At 43.2% G+C, this 21,484-nt stretch overlaps 2 protein-coding genes across 6 annotated transcripts in view; both read left to right on the plus strand.

Moving 5' to 3' along the window:
* The window catches only part of LOC115072975 (cytochrome P450 2F3-like), a 175,214-nt gene that overhangs the window by 71,219 nt on the left and 82,511 nt on the right, over positions 1–21,484 (plus strand). The window lies entirely within an intron of this gene.
* LOC115072974 (cytochrome P450 2F2-like) overlaps positions 1–21,484 on the plus strand; it is a 107,241-nt gene that overhangs the window by 58,348 nt on the left and 27,409 nt on the right. For 2 of the 5 annotated variants that reach the window (XM_029571039.1, XM_029571042.1), the window contains exon 2: positions 17,467–17,673. In XM_029571039.1, coding sequence (XP_029426899.1) covers positions 17,497–17,673 — 177 coding nt within the window. In that variant the 5' untranslated portion in view covers positions 17,467–17,496. Of the gene's footprint in view, positions 1–4,417; positions 4,808–12,923; positions 13,111–17,466; positions 17,674–21,484 lie in introns of those variants that run through there. The other 3 variants (XM_029571040.1, XM_029571041.1, XM_029571038.1) reach the window with 3 other exon arrangements.

A 21,484-nucleotide genomic window follows, 5' to 3' on the forward strand; every position in this document is an offset into this window, starting at 1 on the left:
TCACGTTACATCTTTGGTGTCTTTGTGCCAATCAGCCTTGCTGACGTTCTCAGACTTTACACTTTGGGGTTCTTTCTGCCACTGTGCCTTGCTGCTGAATCCCAGACCGTACACTTTGAGGTGTTCTTGCCAGTCTGGGGGGCTGCTGTGCACCTGTCATGTTCTTTTGATGTTCTGATGCTACTCTTCATGCTGGTTGGTCCCTTTATCAATGCCTTGGGGTTTTTCCTGCCACTTTTCTGTCTTTGCTCCCCATCTTGGTGTCTTGGCATGCTGATGCCACTTTTAGTGCCCCTTTGCCTCTCGTGATGCCATCAAGAGTTCATGACACTATTGTTGGTGCCTCCTTTGGAGCCTTGGGGTGCTCTTCCTTTGCTCCTCTGGTGATGTCTTTAATAACTCCTGCCAATGCTGGTACCCCTTTGTGAAACCTTAGACTATTTATGCCATTTTGCCACAGTCTAGAGACCTTGGAACTTTTTACCCTTATGATAATTTCTTCCCACATGTTTCATGAGAATTAGTAAGAAAACCCACAATTCCAGAGTTCATCCATCAGAATGCGATATGCACAGTGTCTCAACATCAGCGCAGCAAGGGGTTTTATTCCCAATACATCCTCATCCCAAAAAAGAGTGGGGGCCTTCGTCTGATTCTGGACCTTTGTTCCCTCAACACATTCATTCACAAAGAGAAATTCAAGAAATTCATCCTAGAATTCCGGTATTATATGTTGTGCCAAAAGTACACAAAACATTAGTGAATCCACCATTGAGACATATCGTATTTCATTTTGGAACCTTTAGCAATATTTTTGGACATGTTTTGAAACCACATGTCCAACAAATGCGTTCTTATGTACAGGACATTACCCAGGTAATACGGAAGCTGGATAATATCTCTTTACCGTCATCAAAAACATGGTTAGCATGGATGTCATTTCATTGTATACCAACATTTCACTCACTACAGTAATGGACGTCATCTCTAATATTTTACATTTCATCCAGTTACCCATGGATTCACAATCATTTCTTGAGATCATTAGCTGATTTAGTCCTCAAAAATAATTATTTTGGTTTTTGAGATCAATTTTTCTTGCAAGCTCATGGTATAATAATGGGGTCAGAAGTTGCCCAGTCCATAGCCAATTTAGTCTTGTACGATTATGAAACCAAATATGTGTTGCGCTTGGGGGTGGACCTTTGTCCTGAGACAGTACAGGGACTGGCCACAGGGGGCAGAGCATGGAAGGAGACAGAGGCAGTGTAGAACTTCACCACTGGAAGCCCGAGGTCCCCCCGGGAGGAGCCCGTAGGGACCCAGGCCACTGGGACTTAGGTGGGCCTCGCAGGGTCTCCTGGGAGAGTCAGAGTCCAGCATGCCCACAGACACTGGGAGAGCGCTATCGGGTTCAAAGCTGGAAACAGGTTGGAGGAGAGCGAACCAGAATAGAGTTGGAATCAAGCAAGGTCAGATGAGCAGGGTCAAAGTCCAAGAATCAGTCTGAGGAATGGTCAACGTAGCAAGGGTCAAGATCCAGAGATCAGGCAAGGTCGAAGAGCAGGCTGGGGTCTTGGGCAGGTGGCTGGCAGGCAGGCAGGTCAGGAACTAGCTGAGGTCTTTGGCAGGTGGCAGGCAGGTATGTCATGCGAAGTCGGAGAACAGGCAGAGGTCAGGTTCTGGTAGCGGTCAAGCAAACTTGAATTAGAACACAATACCAAGGAGCCAAGACAACCAGGGAGGGTACCAGTTGCAAATAGGCCCGAGGAAGTGACATTATCCGCGGAGGGCCGGCAGCCCTAGCGCATTGCGGCCCCTTTAAATCTCGGGGAGGGGTGCGCGTGCCCTAGGGAACTCCCTAGCAGAACGGAGCTCAGCAGTGGATGAGCCGCGAGAGAAGACCCGGGACAGAACGGTGATGGCGGCCCCGCCGTGCTACGGAGGAGGTTCGCCCGGGCTGGAGAGAAGAACGGAACCCATGGCCGGCCTTCGCAACAATATGTTTATATCTCAGAATATTTTTTGAAAGTATTGATTTGGATGTGATACATAAATGATCTGTTCTTTATTTGAGATGCTCCGCTTCCCAAGTTGCTGGTGTTTCACAATTGATTAAATTCACTGGATCCGTGGATAAAATTTATTATTTCTTACAATCAGGATAGACATTCATTTTTGGATATCCTAATTATAAAAACTGACCAAAAAATTACTACCACAGTCCACAGAAAGAGTACTGACAGAAACAACTTGCTGCAATATCAAAGGGTTACCTATCAGTCAATTTTTTAGAATACGCAGAATTTATTGAACATTGGCAGATAACACAAGCATATTTCTTAGCAAAAATATTTTTTGCTAGAGGATATCCAATGCGGGTGGTCAGAAATGCATATCGCAGGGTACTTTATTCTGACCATTCATCACTCTTACAGTATTGTAAAAAACCTCAGGGCACTCCTATAGTATGTGTGGTCCTTTTCTCCAACAAAGCTGATTGGTTTGCCAAATGTATATAACATCATTGGCATGTACTAGCGCTTCATCTGGTGTTTCATGAACCACCGCTAATTTCTTATAACATGCGGATCCAATATTAGAGATCATGTAGTAAAAGTGGCTTTGCTTGATACCTCAGCCCTGCCTTTGGACCCTCCGCATTTTGGACATATGCCATTTGGACATTGGGATCTATGTAGTTCTTAATTTCAGGGAACTTTGTTGTGGACTCATTCTATTTCTCATTATCAAATTCAGCTCCATTTCACTACAACTTGTGACTCCTAGAACATTATCAATGTCATCCAATGTGCATGCCCACTTGTATTTGTTGGTAGATCTAAACATACCATCCGCACACATCTTTGGGAACATTGTAGCTGTCTCAAAACCAAGAAAAAACACACTCCCATAGTCATTGTTTTGAGGATCTACAGTGGGGAATCATTGATAAGGCAATTTCATCTATATGTAGGGGCGACATAATTTCCCAATTAAATAACAAAGAACATTGGATTTTTTTTGTTAACTACTGTGACACCAAATTGGATGAACAACGATATTGAATGGAAATCATTAATTTAATCAAAATTCCATCTTGCTTTTTTTTACTTTTTATTTTTCATTATTCATTTTTTTTGGGGCCATCAGTTATGATATATCTTTATACTTTGCTTTTTCAATATGCTTCGATTTTTTAAATGTAAGTTGTTTTCTCCAGTGACAATTAAATAATCAATAAAGCTACGTATTTATGTATGCCTTTGTCATAAAAAGTGTCATGTGACTTACATAGGCGGTAATTGGCATTTAAATTCAGTGTTCATTTTGTGGCATCTCTTTGTATGGACAGAACCATGCTGGAATTTAGATTCATAACACAAGCAGGTGTTGCATTAAAAATGGACATCATAGACAATCTGCTTCATTGTGGGGAATTAATACTTATCTTTTTTCAGAATTGTTAACAATTGAGAAGTGCATTTGCCCCTGATGAAGTATTTGAAACTTGTGCGACGGGCTAGATGTTCCATTTGAACTCAGCTCATGTCAATTTGAACTGTTCACAAGAACTACTAAATAAAATAAGTTAACTTTATGCTCCTTGATCCTCATATGTAACTAATTTTAAAAAATTTAGCAAAGACTTGCTTTTCCATTATCAAAAAAGTCATGTCAGAAAAAATGATATAATATTTTGAGACTTAAGATTGAAAAATTCCAGCACAGAGCATAAAAGTGACAGTGGATTGACGCCCATATTTATGCTGTGCTTTGGGTGACATTCTCTATTTTCATTCCAACTTATAGTGGATTTGCATTATATTATTACGGTGAGACATCACCTACATAAGGGTTATCTCCATCACATTGAAGTTTTAAACTGAAACACGAGGCTTCAACTACATAGAACTCACTAAAAGAATATTGTGCCCAAGAATGTAGATAATATAAAAGTTCTTATTCATAGAAGGAGGATAACATGTAAATCCATGACAAATGGATATTAGGGACCCCAAAGATGGTGTCAATACATTGGAATGAATGGTTGACAAGAAAACTAAAACTGCTGGTTCAGATATTGGTAGCAGCCAGATGTGAAGAAGCTGCTCATTGGAGAAGAGAAGATATCCCAACTTTCAAATGTTGCTTGGATAATGTATTCTGTATAGGGAATATATCAGTAATGTGAAATGAGACATTAGCACTCTTCCAAATACATGGGAATCTTATGATTTGTGGCACTCCAAAGCCAGCTGCTCATACACTCCCGGAGTGAAGATGAGCAAGAGTTTTCACTTCAAAACACTTAAGCAGGTGAAGAATGCCAGAGTGGGGAATTAGTGGGGTATTTTTTTTTGGGGGGGGGGTGGTTTGGAAGAGGTAGGGAATAAAAACGAAAAGATAAACAATGAATAAGTGGTGGTTACATATATATGGTTTTGATTTGTAAAGACACGGCACTTGTAGTAATGCTGAAGCTTTGTATGTTCCATGATTGTTAAATAAAAAGCAAATAAAAAAAATAGTCACAGGGTGGGGGGGCTTACTATATCCCCACCCCAGGGCCACAAATTGAGGTGGCGCAACAAAAAAAAAAAGTGAAAAAATTGTCATGGTCTGAGATTTAGTAAGACCTTGGACTTCTGTTAAATTGATTCAGCCTATTTTGTGCAAGCAGAAGATGGGCCTTAACAGGCTGAGTCACTACAAGACAGAGTCAGAGTCCATGCTAAGGTCAAGGCAGGCAGAGAGCAAAGCAAAGTCAGAGTCCAGGCTGAAGTCATGGCAAAGAGAGAGCAAGGTGAGTTCAAGGTCCAGGCTATGGTTGGCAATGAGAAATCAACCCTGTGCTACCTCCCTCTGCTCATCCTGGGGCAGCCACTTTGGCTGTGTCAGCAGCGGGTGTTGGGCAGAGCTTTGGGAGTGTTTTGCCTGGCTGGGTTGGCCGGGAGGGGCCGGGTCAGCAGGGGGAATGGGGATTTTCTGGGTTTGGTGGAGGGTGGCCAGACTGGGTTAGCAGGTCCCGAGCCTATTTATCCTTAGGGATGGGGGATGGTTTTCCGGCGCGGTTTGCTGACCCTGTAGCTAGCCTAAGAAATTGCCATGCTGGGTCAGACGAAGGGTCCATCAAGCCCAACATCCTGTTTCCAGCAGAGTCCAAACCAGGCCACAAGAACCTGGCAATTACCCAAACACTAAGAACATCCCATGCTACTGATGCAATTAATAGCAGTGGCTATTCCCTAAGTAAACTTGATTAATAGCAGTTAATGGATTTCTCCTCCAAGAACTTATCCAAACCTTTTTTGAACCCAGCTACACTAACTGCACTAACCACATCCTATGGCAACAAATTCCAGAGCTTAATTGTGCGTTGAGTGAAAAATAATTTTCTCTGATTAGTCTAACTTCATGGAATGCCCCCTAGCCGGGTATTTTTGCGCAGGCTTTCGAGCGCCATATCTGGTTTTACAAAACGGAATCACTGGATTCGTGTCACTGGTAAGATTCGTGAGGGTTTACGAATTTGGGACACATTCTTATCTGACTTTAATTGTTCTTCGTTTTGGCAGGCGGATACTCAATCTAACCAGGAATTGGAGCTTTTTACTGACACCACAGGTTCACACGGTTTTGGTGCCTACTTTCAAGGTTCTTGGTGTGCGGCCACTTGGCTGGAGGATTGGGTGTTGGCAGGGACCACGAGGAATATTACATTCTTGGAGCTATTTCCTATTGTGGTACATTTCTGGGGTGAGCATCTAAGAAATAAGAGAGTTGTATTCTGATGCGACAATTTGGGCGTCATTGAGGTGATTAATAAAAGATCTTCGTAGGTAAATTTGTTGTGCCTGACTTTTTAACTTATGTATGTATATTTGTAAACCGCCTAGACGGACATGTAAATGTCTTATTGTTTGCGGTATATAAATATTTTTAAATAAATAAATAAAGATCTGCCAAATGTTTGCTGCTTTCTGAATTATTGCAGGAACTTATACTTGGCTGTATGTTGCTCAATGTGACAATTTGGGCATGGCATGTCCCTGGTGTGGCTGACTCTCTTTCTCGTTCCAAGTGGGACCTGTTTCGGAAGCTGGTAGGGGTGTGCATTCATTTCCTACGTATTTGTAATCCGCAATGTATAGAGCCATATGCGTTGTATTCGTGGGGAAGCGAAACGTATCGCGATTCCCCACGAATACAACAAATCTTCGCTGAATTATTCGGCCATCTAAAGGAGCCAATTTAAACAAACCACCCACCCTCCTGCCCCCCCAAGACTTACCAAAACTCCCTGGTGGTCCAGCGGGGGGTCCGGGAGCCATCTCCTGCACTCACACCCTCGGCTGCCGGTATTCAAAATGGTGCTGATAGCCTTTGACCTACTATGTCACAGGGGCTACCGGTGCCATTGGTCAGCCCCTGTCACATGGTAGGAGCACAAGATGGCGCCAGTCATCCATTGCTGACCGCTTACCAAGTATCAATTTGAAATGGTGCTTCAGTCTTTGTTAGCTGCGGTTGGTCTGGATGTCCGTCGGTTTGGTACTCACTCCTTTCGGATTGGTGCTGCTATGTTAGCAGCATCTGCGGGCCTGTCGGGAGGGGTGATTCGGAGGATTGGAAGGTGGACATCGGATGCATACAAGGGTTATGTCCGTCCGGGGGTTTGGTAGTCTCTCACAGTTCCTAATTGTCTTTTCTTTCCAGGTACGGCTGGTTTTCAGAAGTCTGCCTGGATTGTTGGCCATTCCTATACCGTTTGGGCACACAAGCATGCATGCGGACGCCCTTATGGGCCTCATTTGGACCTCAACCGGCGTGGGTGTGTGGGTTCATTGGTTGGGGCGCCGAGGAATGTTATGGGATGAATTGATCCCATGTTTGCGTAGGGGGTTGGAGTTGTTTGGCCAGCCGCAGGTGCTAGTTATTAACCTCAGGGGTAATGACTGGGAAAAAATGTCAGGCCACAAATTTATCAGCATGGTGAGGAAGGACTTAATGTTGGCATCCATATTGATTCTGGCAGCGGTAATTTGCTGGTCTGACATTATTGCAAGGCCTACTGAGTTGAATAATTTAATATGGCATAGAAGTAGGGCTAAAGCTAACCAGCAAATTGGATCTTGGTTGGTGCATCTCGGCGGTCACCATATACAACATGAATGGTCATGGGACGTGGGGCAGGGGCTATTTGGACGGGATGGAGTCCACTTATCATTTATCGGGTTGGATCTTTTTCTTAATGCAATTCAGGAGGCCTTGGAGGAATTGCTTCCCTAGGAAGCGGGCCTGCATCTTTGGGGGTCACAGAATACTGCATATCTGTGTCTGTGGTGGATGGCCTGAGCCACTTGGGTTCAAGTTATTTAATTCACTGTTAAGTGTTCCTGTTACAACCTGACTCTGGAAGACAACTGGGTGCAGTTGTCAGTTATGGGCTCCTTGCTGGGAGGTGGCAGGGGTCCACTGGCTCGGCTCCTTGCTGGGAGGTGGTGGGGGTCACAAGCTGGTCAAAGGCTTTGGAAAATCTAGCTGGGCGGCTAGTGCTGGCCATCTTGCTGGGTGGCGGCGGATGGTTATTGGATGTTAATTAATGTGGTGTAAATGGCTTGGGCTCCTCCTGTGTTTTGCAATACTGATGTGAATCCGTACCAGACTCGTTTCCGGTATCGAGTTTGGGTAAAAGCCGCAGGAAATCTTCGCTCCTGCGATTCTTACCCGTTTTAATCGGCTGTGTCGTGCCAAAAAAAAACAAACACCTGACCCTTTAAATTTAATTCTTTTACATCCCCCACCTTCCCGACCCTCCCCACAAAATTTTTAAAGTACCTGGTGGTCCAGCAGGGGTCTCGGGAGCGATCTCCTGCTCTCGGGCCGTCGGCTGCCACTAATCAAAATGGCGCCGTTGGCCCTTTGCCCTTAGCATGTAACAGGGTATCCGTGCCATTGGCCGGCCCCTGTCACATTTATTTATTTTATTTATTTAAGTCTTTTCTATACCGTCGTTTAGTAGTCTCCGTCACAACGGTTTACAATAGGCACAAACAAATAATGATGCTGAAACGTTACTTTACACAAGTGCCATATCGGTCCGGTACATAGTTTTTTAAAATAAGATAAATGTAGTGTGATAAGATACTGTACAGTGTGTTTTTTTTTTCGGAATTAAAAGCAATGCTAATTTTATCAGTGTCATTTTGCCTTATAGTGATGGATGATCAGACAAAGTAATATAAAAAATAAATAAAATACAGCTACATGCGTCTTGCTTTTGTTCATATCTCGCACTTCACCGGCTTCACTATTCACCTACTCTCTTTGATAGGCCTTCTTAAATAACCAGGTTTTTAGGTTTTTTCGAAAGAATTTGTTGTCGCTTGATAGGAGCAATGGATTTTCCTATCGGGGGTTTTTCCTATCGGGTTTTCCAATCGGGTTCGGTGGCCCCCCGAATTCTGACGATTTTGAAAATATCTTCCGATATTTTCAATCATCAGAAAAACGATTCACATCCCTATTTTGTAATAAAGCTGTGGCCCTGTTGTTTCCAACTTGCTGTCGGTGTTTTATTTAATTGTAAAAGAGGGCGGATGCGAGCGAGTGAATGTACTGGCTGCCTATATTACAGAGATTTTCATCACAGTTGTACCAGGTCTGTGATGTTGTACCAGTTATACCAGGATTGTGCAACTAACTTCAATAAAATGCCTTTCACAATGAGTGTTTTATCATTCAATAAATGTTTGATGTTAAGAACTGTGTTCTCTCTGATATTTGGAAGCTGGGAAAGGAAGAGGTTTAACTGACTGCATAGCCTCTCAAGCTAAGACAGAGAGAGCCGAGGGCAGAACAGTGAAAAGAGCGTAAAGGATTAAAGGAGTTATTAATCACGGATACACTGTAGGTCTGGTTGTATAGATTTGTGTACAGAATAAAAGTAAATCATACTGCTTGCATTTTTCAATATTTCTGCAGTGCAAGCTCTGCCAGAGAACAGTTTAAATCTACTCTTGGCTCCCTCCCTCAGGGTGATTGTTTAGCAACCTGGAGAAGGGCGCAACAGTGTTGCCACTTGCAGAGCTGCTCAGCACTGTAACCTTATTGCCATTGTTTAATCATTATCTCAAAGCATGGAAGGATCTGGTCCACAGAAAACATACTCAGTGAAAATGTATATGGTTTGCAGTAGGATCAATTTTAGTTACGCATGATTTTTATAAAGATAAATATTTTTCAAGCCATAATTTCCAAAGGCCTCAAATAGAAGGGTTTACCTTTAAACACTTGAAGGTTTCAATACCAAAGCACAATATACTAAGAAATAAAAATACAGTCTTAACTGAGGAGTTACTTCATTATTTAGAGAACAATCCGTAACTTTCTAGGGGGTTGCTATAACCAATCCTTCATCCTTGGTTCTATCTATAATGAATTTTGTCAATTGTGAAGGTTGATAGAAGCAATACCTGACATTTTGATAAGATATACAGCATTTACACCGGAACCTTAATTTAAACAAGGCTCCCATCTGTAATAATTTAGGTCTCATTAAGAGGAATTTCCTTCTTCTCAGTTGTGTTTCTTTTGTAACATCTGGAAAAATCTTTACATTTAATTGATAGAATTTATCTTTAATATTCGTGAAATATAACCTTAAGACCCAATCTCTATCTGTATTTAACAAGAAAGAGATAACCATAGTGGCCAGTTGGGCCTCCCCTACGTTAGATGATTCTAACATTTCTGATACATTCAAAGGAAAAATCTCTTGAAATGCCTGATCCTTTATCTCTTTCTTCCAAGAAGGAAGATAATAGATTTGATTCAATGGGGCAACGCTTGCTGGGGAATTTTTAAAAACTCCAAAGCAAATTTATTCCACATTTCCTTCACCAAAATTTCAGGAATCCTAGGGAAATTTACCAACCTCAAGTTTTTATTATGGATCCAGTTTTCCAGGTTTTCTATTTTCCTTGTAACATATTGATTCTCTTTTATTAACATTGCATTCTGTTCAACCAATTTTTTAAAATCTATCTTAGTTGACTCTATAACTTGATCTCTCTTAAAATTATCAGCTATTACATTATTAACTTTAGCATCAACATCTTCTATTCTTTTTACCAATGGTCTTAATGATAATGTAAAATTCTTATTTATCACAATTAGAGTTTCCCATATTGTTTCTATAGAAAATACTGGTGGTCTAATTATTGGTTCAATATCTATTTCAGTAAGTAAACCAGAAATATTATTGGATTCTGGTTTATATAACATCTGCCCCTCTGCTACGTTCCCATCTGAGACTCCTACATGTGTAGGCCCATCCATGGCAGATATCAACGATGTTCCTGGGTTTTCCTCTATTTCCCTCAATGGGGACGAAGTGTCCACATTAGATATCGATCTTATATTTGCTGGATTCTCAGGTGGCATTCTCAAAACCGGGGAGAGAGAGATGATCGAGTTACGAAGAGAATCCATACCTTCCTGGTTCCCTTCTAGCGACGGCTCACCCGGAGATATGACTCCCCGCCTGATATGGGCATCCATTGGGCCCATTACAGGTCCTGCTGTTGTTCCCTCCATTTCTTGCCTCTCTCGAGCCCAGAATTTCTGGGAGGAGTGAGGCATAATTAGTATAAAGTTAATAAAAATAAGAAATTACAAATAGAATAGAAGGTACTTGACTAGATTGGATTGTATTAATCCAAGATATTCCACTTCTGGAGGTGGAGTGTTGAGAAGTCCCACAAAATATTAAAGAATATTAATCTCAAGACTTAATTAATCAGACAAACTTTGTCCTACTGAGGCTGGAGGAGATTTCAAACTTAGTCCAATTAAAGAAGAAAATGTCGAACTGAGGTCAAAGTGGCAAAAAATCAAAGCCGCGTGCCCCTTCGGCATGCGTGGCTTAGGCAGTGCGCCGGCGGCAGCTGCGCACCGCACACAGGCCGATTTTATGGGCCTCCTAGCAGTCGCGCCGATGACGTCAGAGAAATTCAAAGCAGGAAATGCCGTTGGGGGCGGGCACAAGCCTTCACCCCCAGTCTATCCACCGCAGGCAAACTCAGTCTTTCTCTCTCCTCCACCGTTGGGGCCAGGCGCAAACCCTCACCCCCCAGTCCATCCACTGCAGGCAAGCAGTCTTTCTCTCTCCTCCACTTCTGACTATTTGCACACACAGACCGATTTTATGGGCCTCCTAGCGGTCGCGCCAATGACGTCAGAGAAATTCAAAGCAGAAAATGCCGTTGGGGGTCGGCACAAACCTTCACCCCCAGTCTATCCACTGCAGGCAAACTCAGTCTTTCTCTCTCCTCCACCTCTCAAGAAAATATGTTTTAACAGCAAAAGCTTCTGAAAAATTTTAATCCAAAAAAGCTAGTTACCTAAGAAGGGTGAACAAGGCATGGGTAGAAATATAAGCTTGCTAGCACCACAAGTACAAAAGAGATTCAAGAAACTATTTTACTAAAGCCAACTCCTATATAAATAAATGTTATCAAATCCAGTCAAACAGATACCTTGCATTTCTTACAAGAATGAATACAGAAGAAGTTATTGAAGAAAGAGATCTGCATGAGGACACTGATCTAGAATGTGACAATTTAGTGCAAGGAGGGATTGCACAAGTGCAGCAAAAAATTGAGAACTTAAAGGAAACTGCATCTCAGTTCTCCAGAATTTCTAGATACTCTTCAAAATCTTCAAGGTCACTGGAATCAGTCCACTCAAACCTGTCTTTAGTAAGCATAACCACCGCCAAGGGATGCGCAGAAGCATTAGCTGCATGGGCACATGAAGCTGCTATAAAATTAACCAGAGCTAGACGAGAAGAAGAAGAATTCACTGCCACTGCTGCTGCTGCATGCAGGAAGCCTGAACTAGATGCAGAACCAGAAGTGCTGTGTCAAAAGAGGAAGGCCACTGCTGCAGAGGAAAGCTAAGAGCCTCGAAGCAGTTGTGGGTCAGGTAAGCGGAGAGATCCAGAATGAACAGGCCCCCCTCAGACCATCCTGTTCACCCTACTAGAAACCGTGCCCTAGCACTCACCTCTGAATATGGCGGCTCAGTTTTGCACCCTCAGCCAGAAAGGATAACAGATGCTGATATGACTCGGCTTCTCTGTGAAGTAGAGTCCGCATCTAACAGAGATCAACTTCATGCAGGCGCCACCATGGATGCAAATTGCCATCACAGTGATCCACATGCTTGTACACTTATGGATGAACTAGAGCCAGCTCACACGATCCAGGTATGCATATGAAAAAAGACATTACTTCAAGTGTAGCCCCCAGCATCCTATATGAAACGGATTCCAGAAATGGCTAAGAGCATATCATCAGCCCTAACCACTAGAATAATCCTCACAAAGTATCATGGAACTGAAACTTTATTGATTTCAAGTCCATGCATGCAATAGGGTAAAAGCCTGCGCCTCATGGCATGTGGACAGGTGCCAACCCTACCTGCAGTGCTCTCTGTGCCTGTGGCTACTCCTCCTCCTCCTCCTCTGTGCTTCAGCTCTAAAAAAATAAGTGGGAGTAGAGGGTGGGGCAGAGGAGCAGGGAAAGCGGGAGGGGGGAGGGTAAATTTCCATGAGTACTCCAACCCCACAGCATGCACGTGGCCCCCACTGCTCCAACACTTTTTCCTGGTGTAATTTTTTTCCTTTTTAGAAACAGCAGGACATTAAAACCTTGGATAAAAGATGTGGTTCAGAAATGTGCAATCCCAGCAACATGTCTGAGTTTGCCTTATAGTTTGCTTGATGCCTGAATGATGTTTAGCATTTAGAACAGTTTGCATGTGGATGAGGGACACCCACACAGTTACCCAATGGCAAATTAGAAACAGATAGGTGAGGCTTCAACTACTTAGAACTCACTAAACGAAGCTTGTGCCCAGCTATGCAGATAATCTCACATGCACGTAGTCATACAAGGAGGGTAACATGCAAATCCATGACAATTGGATATTAGGGGAATCATCTGAAGGAGGGAGCATAGACAGAACCTGAAGACAAAAGGAGACGCAGGTTTCTTCTTTGACCGACTCCTTCCTACCCAGCGTTTGATTCCATCCTGCGAGGTAAATTTCCTGGGGTGAAGAATCTTCAGTTTCCGAAGGGTTTGAAAGCTTCTCCTGCTGTAAAACTTTGCTCTGGGGGATGCTCTGAGTGCCTTTCCACCCTTCTGGGAGCTTTGGTTCCATTTAGCCAGTATTTGAGCTTGCTTTGGTTTGCTACTTCCAAGATGTGATTCGCAGTTTCCTAATATATCTTGCACTGCTGTAGTGTGTCAGTGTGTTTGTGTCGTGGATTCAGCTGGGGACTTTGCCTTTCAGGGGATAATTTCCAGCCATGTCTAAAGTCTGTGGGAACCTTTTTTCTGCAGCTTTACACTAGTTTACAAAGCAAAATTGCACATATATATATATATATATATATATATATATCTGCTAATGTGTATATGTGACAAGGTAGGAGCATTGGGACATTCCTCAACAGAATTAACGTGCGTACTTTTTAAAATGAGGTCCAAATTCACAAGTTATCCATTTAAATGGTAACTTCTGAATATCCCCCTTACTTATCTGGCTAAAAGTTAGTCAGATAAGTTATGATCTGGCTAAGAATAATCCAAATAAGAAAGGAACGAGTCTAAATAATTTTTGCTTTATTTCTGTTATCAATTTTTAAAAAATGGGGGCATTTTGGGGAAGGATTTAGTTAGCTGAATAACTTATCTGCTAACTCTAACATTTGGAGTTAGTAGATAGGTTGCTAGGGAAATTAAACTGGAAGCATAGCCTTCAAAGATAACTCCTCTAGCAATGCTAGACGTGCTGTGCTGAAATTGTACAGGTCTAGCATAACTCCCCTGGGTACCGTAGAAGCAAAGGGCCCAAGTCTGTGATCCAGGCTGAAGAACTTTCAAATGTAAGGTATTGGAGGGTGGGAGAGTTAGGATTGGGATGGGGTGGGATGTGGTTGGGAAGGAAGGGAGGGGCATCAGGAAGGCATATTTTAGTTGCATTTAGCGAGGACTGGAGAGCAGGCGAGGTGAGGGGTGAGGGCGGAGGAGAGCACTGGATAATATAAATAAATGCATTGGTAAAAATATTTGAGGGGTTTCGGGGGACTTGACTCTCTATTTTGAGATTGGGTGGGGGGAGGTGAAAGTAATAAGGCTACTAGGCCCGTGACTTTTTTTTTTTTTTTTTTTAAATCTTGCTCTCCAGTTAACCGGCTTATTCTTTTGAATATAACCTATTAAGGCTAAAGTTATCTAGCCAATTGATAACTTTAAACCTAACCTGCGATATTCAAATGATATCCAGTTCGGTTTAAAGTTATCTGGATGCAAATAGCTGGATAACTTTAATAGGGGATATTCCGTGAGATGTTCATCCCACAGATTATCCAGGACAAGCCAGATAACTTGCGGTTCAGCAATTCACTGAATATTGACCTCTGTGCATGTAAATCCAAGCCCCACTCAGACTCTGCCCACCAGAGGAAAAGCAGTGAAGTACACAGCTTTCAAAAATTGTTTTTACTCCTGAGTCCTCCTGTGTGAGGGGGAAATATCAACTCCAATGTCACCAGTTTGTAAAGGGTGCATTGTATGGAGAAAAAAAAGCAATAAAATTAAGAAGTCCTTCTTGATGGTGGAGTCGGCTAGATAACAAACCAAATAGATGAGCACTGCAATGTGTGAAAGGTCTCTCTCTCTCTCCTGGGGAATTTTCCTAAATGGTTTATTTGGTACTAAACAGAAAATGGGCCTGGTTTCAATATCTTACAGAAAGATCACTGTCCATCAGCTTCCCTGCCCCAGCCCTATCTCGTGTAGTTTTATATTATTTGCTGCAACAGCTTGACTTTGGCTGAAAGGCTAAAACATTTAAGATGAGATACTGAATTTGTGATGAAAGGCAAGGAAATATACCTTCTCCCTCCTTTGTGTGGAAAGTTTAGATTAATTTACTCAGTCTCTTAAGAAGGTAATCCAGTCATGTGCTCCTGGGCCTGGATATCTCTGGAAAGGAAGTTTCTCAGTCTCTCAACTCCTGGCTCCTCTGTCCCTTGTTGGAATTTTACATGTAGCTTGGCTTTGCAACAAGAACAGCTGTCTCTCTCTTTCCTCAGAGTGCAGACTTTTGTTTCTCCCTCTTCATAATTAGCTCTTCAGGAGAAGAACTAATTGCAGAGCTGCCAGATGCAGTCCTCTCTTCCTGGCTCCTGGCTCCAACTCCTGGCCATCCCCTTCCCACACACACAGAGTCAGACAATTTGCTCCTTTTCTTCCTTAAATGGTCTCCCAGCATTCCTTTGGCCTCCTCCTCTGCTGGCTATGTAGTGCTGTTCTCTGGGCAGGCTAAACAGGGCAGCCTTTTTCCCAACTTCTTAACACTGTGAGTCCTAATGCTGGTTCTTATTGAACAATTGTCATTCACAGCAGAACACACAGTGGTTTTGATGTATTTTATATTATTTGCTGCATCAGCTTGCAATCTCTGCAAGGTTGAAAAACCCTTTCTGGCATGTCCAAAACACATCACTCAGATCAGGTGCAGCTTAGTCCACATTGTAAGGCTCCAAGACATGATAAGCTCAAGGGGGAAGGAACCTGATTTATAGTAGCTTGCTACACTTGGAAAACCAGTCTGGTGTGAAGTGTGCTGTTTAGAGATTGGTTACCTATTTTACAAATGAATGCATCTCTAGGGTCTTGAAATATATCTTCCCCTCAACCAGAAAGAACCCTGGTTTTCCCCATCATGGAGAGAATAGAGAAGGAGGAGGCAGAGAGGAGAGTCAGGCTACACTTGCACCAGAGATTCAATCAGGAAGTCTGAATTCTGAGATAATCACTCAGGGATGCAAGTTCTTCTCTCTCGATCCAAATGGATATCAGAGAATGTCATTAGTATATGATGGCACAGAAGCATTAAATAGTCACCCAGCAAAACCTGCACAGTTCTTCCTTAAGTTATAGTCATTGTTAAAGGGAATAATTTTCACGTCAACTTAGGGAATATCCCCTGCTTATTATTTATTTATTTATTTAAAGGCTTTTATATACTGATAACCGTTTGCATTACCAGCATTAGTAGCATGGGATCTATTTAATGTTTGAGTACTTGTAAGCTGGATTGGCCACTGTTGGAAACAGGATGCTGGACCTTGAAGGACCCTCAGTCTGGCCCAGTATGGCAACGTCTTATGCTTTTAAAGCCATTTGTGGGCATAAAACCTGTTTTTATGTGCATAAATAGCTCTTTCTCCTTCTCTCTCTTAGTCTCCCTTCCTCCACTTCTTCTTTTCTCTCCTGTTCTTCTTACCTCTGCTCCTCATCTCTCCTTCTTTTATGACCTCTCTCTCTCCCATCACCTTCTCCCTTCCCCCCTCCTTATTTCTTTTTCACACAGCTATGCAGGCTGGGACTCTTCAGCTGAGAAGAGGTATGATAGAAGTTCATAAAATCATGCGTGGGGTGGAACCGGTAAATAAAAATGGTTATTTACCCTTTCAAAAAAATGCTAAAGCAAGAGGACACAACTTGACTCAACCAGCAGATTTAAAATAAATGGAAGAATATATTTTTTTTACTCCATGCGCAATCAAGCTGTGGAATGTATTGCCAAAGTACATGGTCAAGGCGACTAGCACTGCAAGGCTTAAAATCCATTTGCACAAGTTCCTGGAGAAAAAGGCCATAATACATTATTACCCAGGTAGATAAAAGAAAGCTATTGCCATCTCTGGACATGAGTAACAGGAAATAAATCAACGTAACGAGATGTGCCAGATACTTGTGACCTGGGCTGGGAATTGTCAGAGACCAAACTGTCAGAGACTGGGCTTGATGGACTTTTTTCTGATCAGCACGGCATTTGTTATGTTCTCATGATCCCAGGTCTTCATAGATATTCAGAGTGAGTCCTGGTATTGCTTCTGTACCATCTATTGACAGAGTTTAGTTTTATTTTCTAAGGAATACAGGACTGGAAAGCCATAAAAACAATGGAACGAGCCAGCCTCTCCTTGATGAGCTCTCTGGCAACACTTTTGATTATTAGGGAACTTCAGGAGCTTTGTAAGCACACTTTAGAGGGTGCCCAGTGCTGCACATGTCATGGGGTGCTTTAGAAATGAGGCGGGGTTGGCATTTTTAATCATTAATTGCATCAGTAGCATGGGATCTTCTTAGTGTTTGGGTAATTGCCAGGTTCTTGTGGCCTGGTTTGGTCTCTGTTGGAAACAGGATGCTGGACTTGATGGATGCTTGGTCTGACCCAGTATGGCAATTTCTTTTGTTCTTATGTTCTTATTCCTGCCATTTCAAAACCTAAATAATATTCCAGGATCTGGACAACATGGGGGGGGGGGGGGGGGTAGAATATTACTTCTCCTTTGTTTGAGTGCATTCTGTTTTGCAGGTTTAGAGACGTTTCTCAGTGCTTTCCAGGATGGATTTTGGGGCTGTGTTGTTTCTCTTGCTGATCGCCTGCATCTCCTACATGATTGTGATGTACGGAAAAATGCTGCAGAAAAGGGGTCAGCTCCCCCCTGGCCCGATGCCCCTCCCAATTATAGGCAACTTGCTGCAGGTGAACACTGATAACACCGCCAAATCTCTCATCGCAGTAAGTGGGATTTATTAATTCCTTGCACATTTTATTTAACGCTTTTTTTATACCGATGTTAGTGGGTCCATCACATGGGTTTACAGAGAACAGTGGAACAGAAGATGAAACATTATATACAACCAGATGAAAACATTTTAGAAAACGGGGGTGGGGGCAGCAAACAGGTGCGAGGGGGAGAAGAAGTAAAGGTAAAATTTAACAAATTAACAGACTATATACATGGAATATAACTATTTGAGGTAATGACAGCAAAAGATGGAGGGAGGGAAGTTGGAGAGGGGAGGTTAGGTTGTTAGTTGTTGTGTCCGTCGCTGTCCGATGTCTCTGCTCCACCCACCTTACCTCGTTGGCGACTCCCTCCGGGGTTGATGGAAGGCTAGAGGCTGCGGCGTCTCCAGGCCGTCCTCCTCCGGCGATCCCGGACTGGCTCGACGCTGTAAGCCGCCATGTTGACCAGATGCCTAAGGGCGCGCGTGTGGCCCAACTGATGTACCGGCGTTGGCGCGAACCTCAGGGGCGTCCCCCTGAGATGACGTTTTCACTAACTAGACGAGTTAGCAAAGGAAAGGTTTACCTAGCTTCCTCCAGGTCGCTGCGGATGGGATTTGCTCTCCGCAACCCTAGCTACTCTGCCTCCTCGGACTTCACTAGAGGTACCCGCTCCTCAGGGGCCTCGCTCTCTCTCTTTCTTTTCAGGTCGCAGTCCGGAACCAGTACTCGCTCCTCAAGGGCCCACGTCCTGGACCAGCTCCTGAATACCACTTCTGCTAAGAAGTCATTGCTGCTTTTACAACATTTGTGAGTTTCCATCTATCTCTCAGAGCTTTCCCTGGGACCAGGTACTCACTCCTCGAGGGCCTACTGCATTAAAGCTCCTGGGCTGCCTCAAGAGACTATGGTGTGAGTGTTATCATCAAGGACTTGTTCCAGAACTCTGCATATCCTATCTACTCATTTTCTTAGTTTCTCTACAGCTCAGCCACCTTGGGATCGCTGTTCCAATACCTGAGAAACTACAGCCCAGCTGGGCACTTCCAGCTCACTACTGCCACCTCTGGTGGTTTAATATATTGTCTAATAAAAGAACTAGTGTGTGTCTGTCTTCTACACTAAGCCTGACCAGTGGTCCCTCTCGGGATCTCCCCCATGGGCCTGGTCACTTGCCACTGGTCCAAGGATCCACTCACAACTATTCTAAATAATAACAGATTGCTATCTCCAGCAACTCCGTTAATAACAGACTGCTACTCTCAGCTTTAACAACAGAGCTCTAATAACAGATTGCTAATTCCCAGCTTTAACAATAACAGCTTAATAACATTAGTTAAATGCCTGTTGGAAGAGCCATTAATCTTTTTTTGAACATTTGTGAGCTTGATTCCATACGTAATGTAGGGGGCATTGAGTTCCAAATTGTGGGTCCTGCAATAGATAGTGCCCGATCTTTTATGGAGCTGAGGTGTGTGAGTTTGGGTGCAGATGTGTGTATGGTTCCTTTGTAAGCAGATCTGGTGGGTCTGTTTGAGAAGTGAAAATAGAGAGAGTCGTTCATCCAGCTGAGTTCCTGGTTGTGCAAGGTTTTGTAAACAATAGTGAGACTCTTGTAGAGGATTCTGAATGAGATGGGGAGCCAGTGGAGGTCTCTTAGGATGGGAGTGATGTGGTCCATTTTGCGTGTTGGTGAGGATTCTGGCGGCGGCATTCTGTAGCATTTTGAGGGGTTTGATGGACAAGGTGGGGAGGCCTAGTAGGAGGGAATTACAGTAGTCAGTTTTTGAGAAGATGAGGGCCTGGAGAACAGTACAGAAATCATTGAAGTGGAGGAGGGGTCTGAGCTTCTTAAGTACAGGAAGTTTGTAGACACATTCTTTGGTGGTGGTGTTTATGAATTTTCTTAAGTTCCGCTGATTGTCTAGGATGACTCCCAGGTTTCGTACATTTTGGGAGATATGGGATGAGTTGGAAGTCGGGGTTGTGTTTGAGAGGGAGTTGCTAGTTGAATTGTTTGAGATGATGAGAAGCTCGGTTTTGGCAGTGTTGAGGGCAAGATTAAGAGTAGTAAGGAGGGTGTTAATTGAAGTGGGGCAGTTGTCCCCAATTTTTAATGAGTTAGATAGGGAGTCCATTACAGGAATAAGAATTTGGACATCGTCCGCATATATGAAATGAGTGAGGCCTAGGTCTGTAAGGAGCTGGCAGAGAGGCAACATATAAATGTTGAATAGGGTGGAGGACAGAGATGAGCCTTGGGGGACTCCTCTGGATGAGTTGAAGGGGTCTGTGCTAAGATGTAATAAATGTGCTAAGATGTAGTAAATCTTGATTGGGTGTGCAATTAAAGTAAATGGATTTTATTCTCTTTTCCTTGGGTGTGTCTCAAGCCCTGAGGAGAATTACTTCTTATAAGCTAAAGCGTCTGTTTTAAATTCTTACATCATTGTTTACTTTCTTGAAGTTCTGTGGCATAGAAGAGTCCACACTATCCTTTTCAGTAGCACTAATACTTGGTTTTAATGATCAACTGTTTTGGTTTACAATTCATTTAATCATTAACTTATAGTCAGATAATGCTTTAAAAACTTCCCATCCTAATCTTTATCCTGCTCAGAAATGTCCATGGCCATTGGCTGGAAAGGCAGAACTGGATCTTGATTTCTTGGACACAGAAGAGAAAGCATTTGGTTGATTTTAAGAAAAATATCCCTCCCCCCGGATTGCCTTATATCTTGCACATTCTGTAAATTGTTCAACTTCCATACACAGAGTGTGTTCACAATAAATTAATGAAATCTGAAGTATCCAGAAAGAAGCAACCCACAAAACAATATCTTATAGCAAACTATGGATGCGGCTGTTGGCTGAATTTTATCTGACTCCTGGTAGCGATAGCAAAAGGAGTGCTATCAGGCCCTTGGCAGCAATGGCAGAAGGAGCTCGATCCAGCCTACAGTGGCAGTGGTGGGAGCTTGTTTCGCCACTGCCAGCAGCTAACTGAAGTGTAAGTGGCCGCATATCAGAATAGATTGGACAAGACCTGCCAGTGCAAGGCAACCCCAGATTGTCCACATTATGAATTGCAGGCTTTAGCATGGCTCATGTGGACGGGGCTAGTTAGGGTGAAGACATGGGTAGAGGATGCAATGCAGCTAGGAAGAGTTTTGACTGCTCTGGAGAGTGGTACAGGCCACGGGGGGGAAGGCCTGGGCAGTATCAAGCTGTGCTTTCTGTGGAGCTGCTGGGGATTAACAGGGCACCCACAGGCAAGGAGTGGGGATTATTTCCCATCAGCCCACAAGTTTATCAGAACCAAAAATGCAGAACAGCCCCACCTGGCCCCATCTTTCCCTTTCCCCGCATCCCATCCTGACCTTGAGTTGGAGGTTAAAACCATCACTGATTCCAGCGCCATAGTGGATAATGCATTGAAATCATCAGCTCAGTATTCTGTGGCAATCAAAAAAGCAAACAGAATGTTAGGAATTATTAGGAAGGGAATGGCAAAATGGTAGATGTCATAATGCCTCTGAATCGCTCCATGGTGAGACCGCACCTTGAATACTGTGTACAATTCTGATCGCCACATCTAAAAAATGATATAGTTACACTAGAGAAAGAGCAGAGAGGGATAACAAAAATAAGGGGTCTGGGATGGGCTGCCCTATGAGGAAAGGCAAAGGAAGTTAGGGCTGTTCAGTTTGGAGAAGAGACGACTGAGGGGGTATTTGATAGAAGTCTACAAAATCATGAAAGGACTTGAACAAGTTGATGTAAATCGATTATTTACTCTCTCAGATAATAGGAGGACTGG

This window comes from Rhinatrema bivittatum, chromosome 11, assembly GCF_901001135.1.
Source record: "Rhinatrema bivittatum chromosome 11, aRhiBiv1.1, whole genome shotgun sequence".
Taxonomy (NCBI): Eukaryota; Metazoa; Chordata; class Amphibia; order Gymnophiona; family Rhinatrematidae; genus Rhinatrema; species Rhinatrema bivittatum.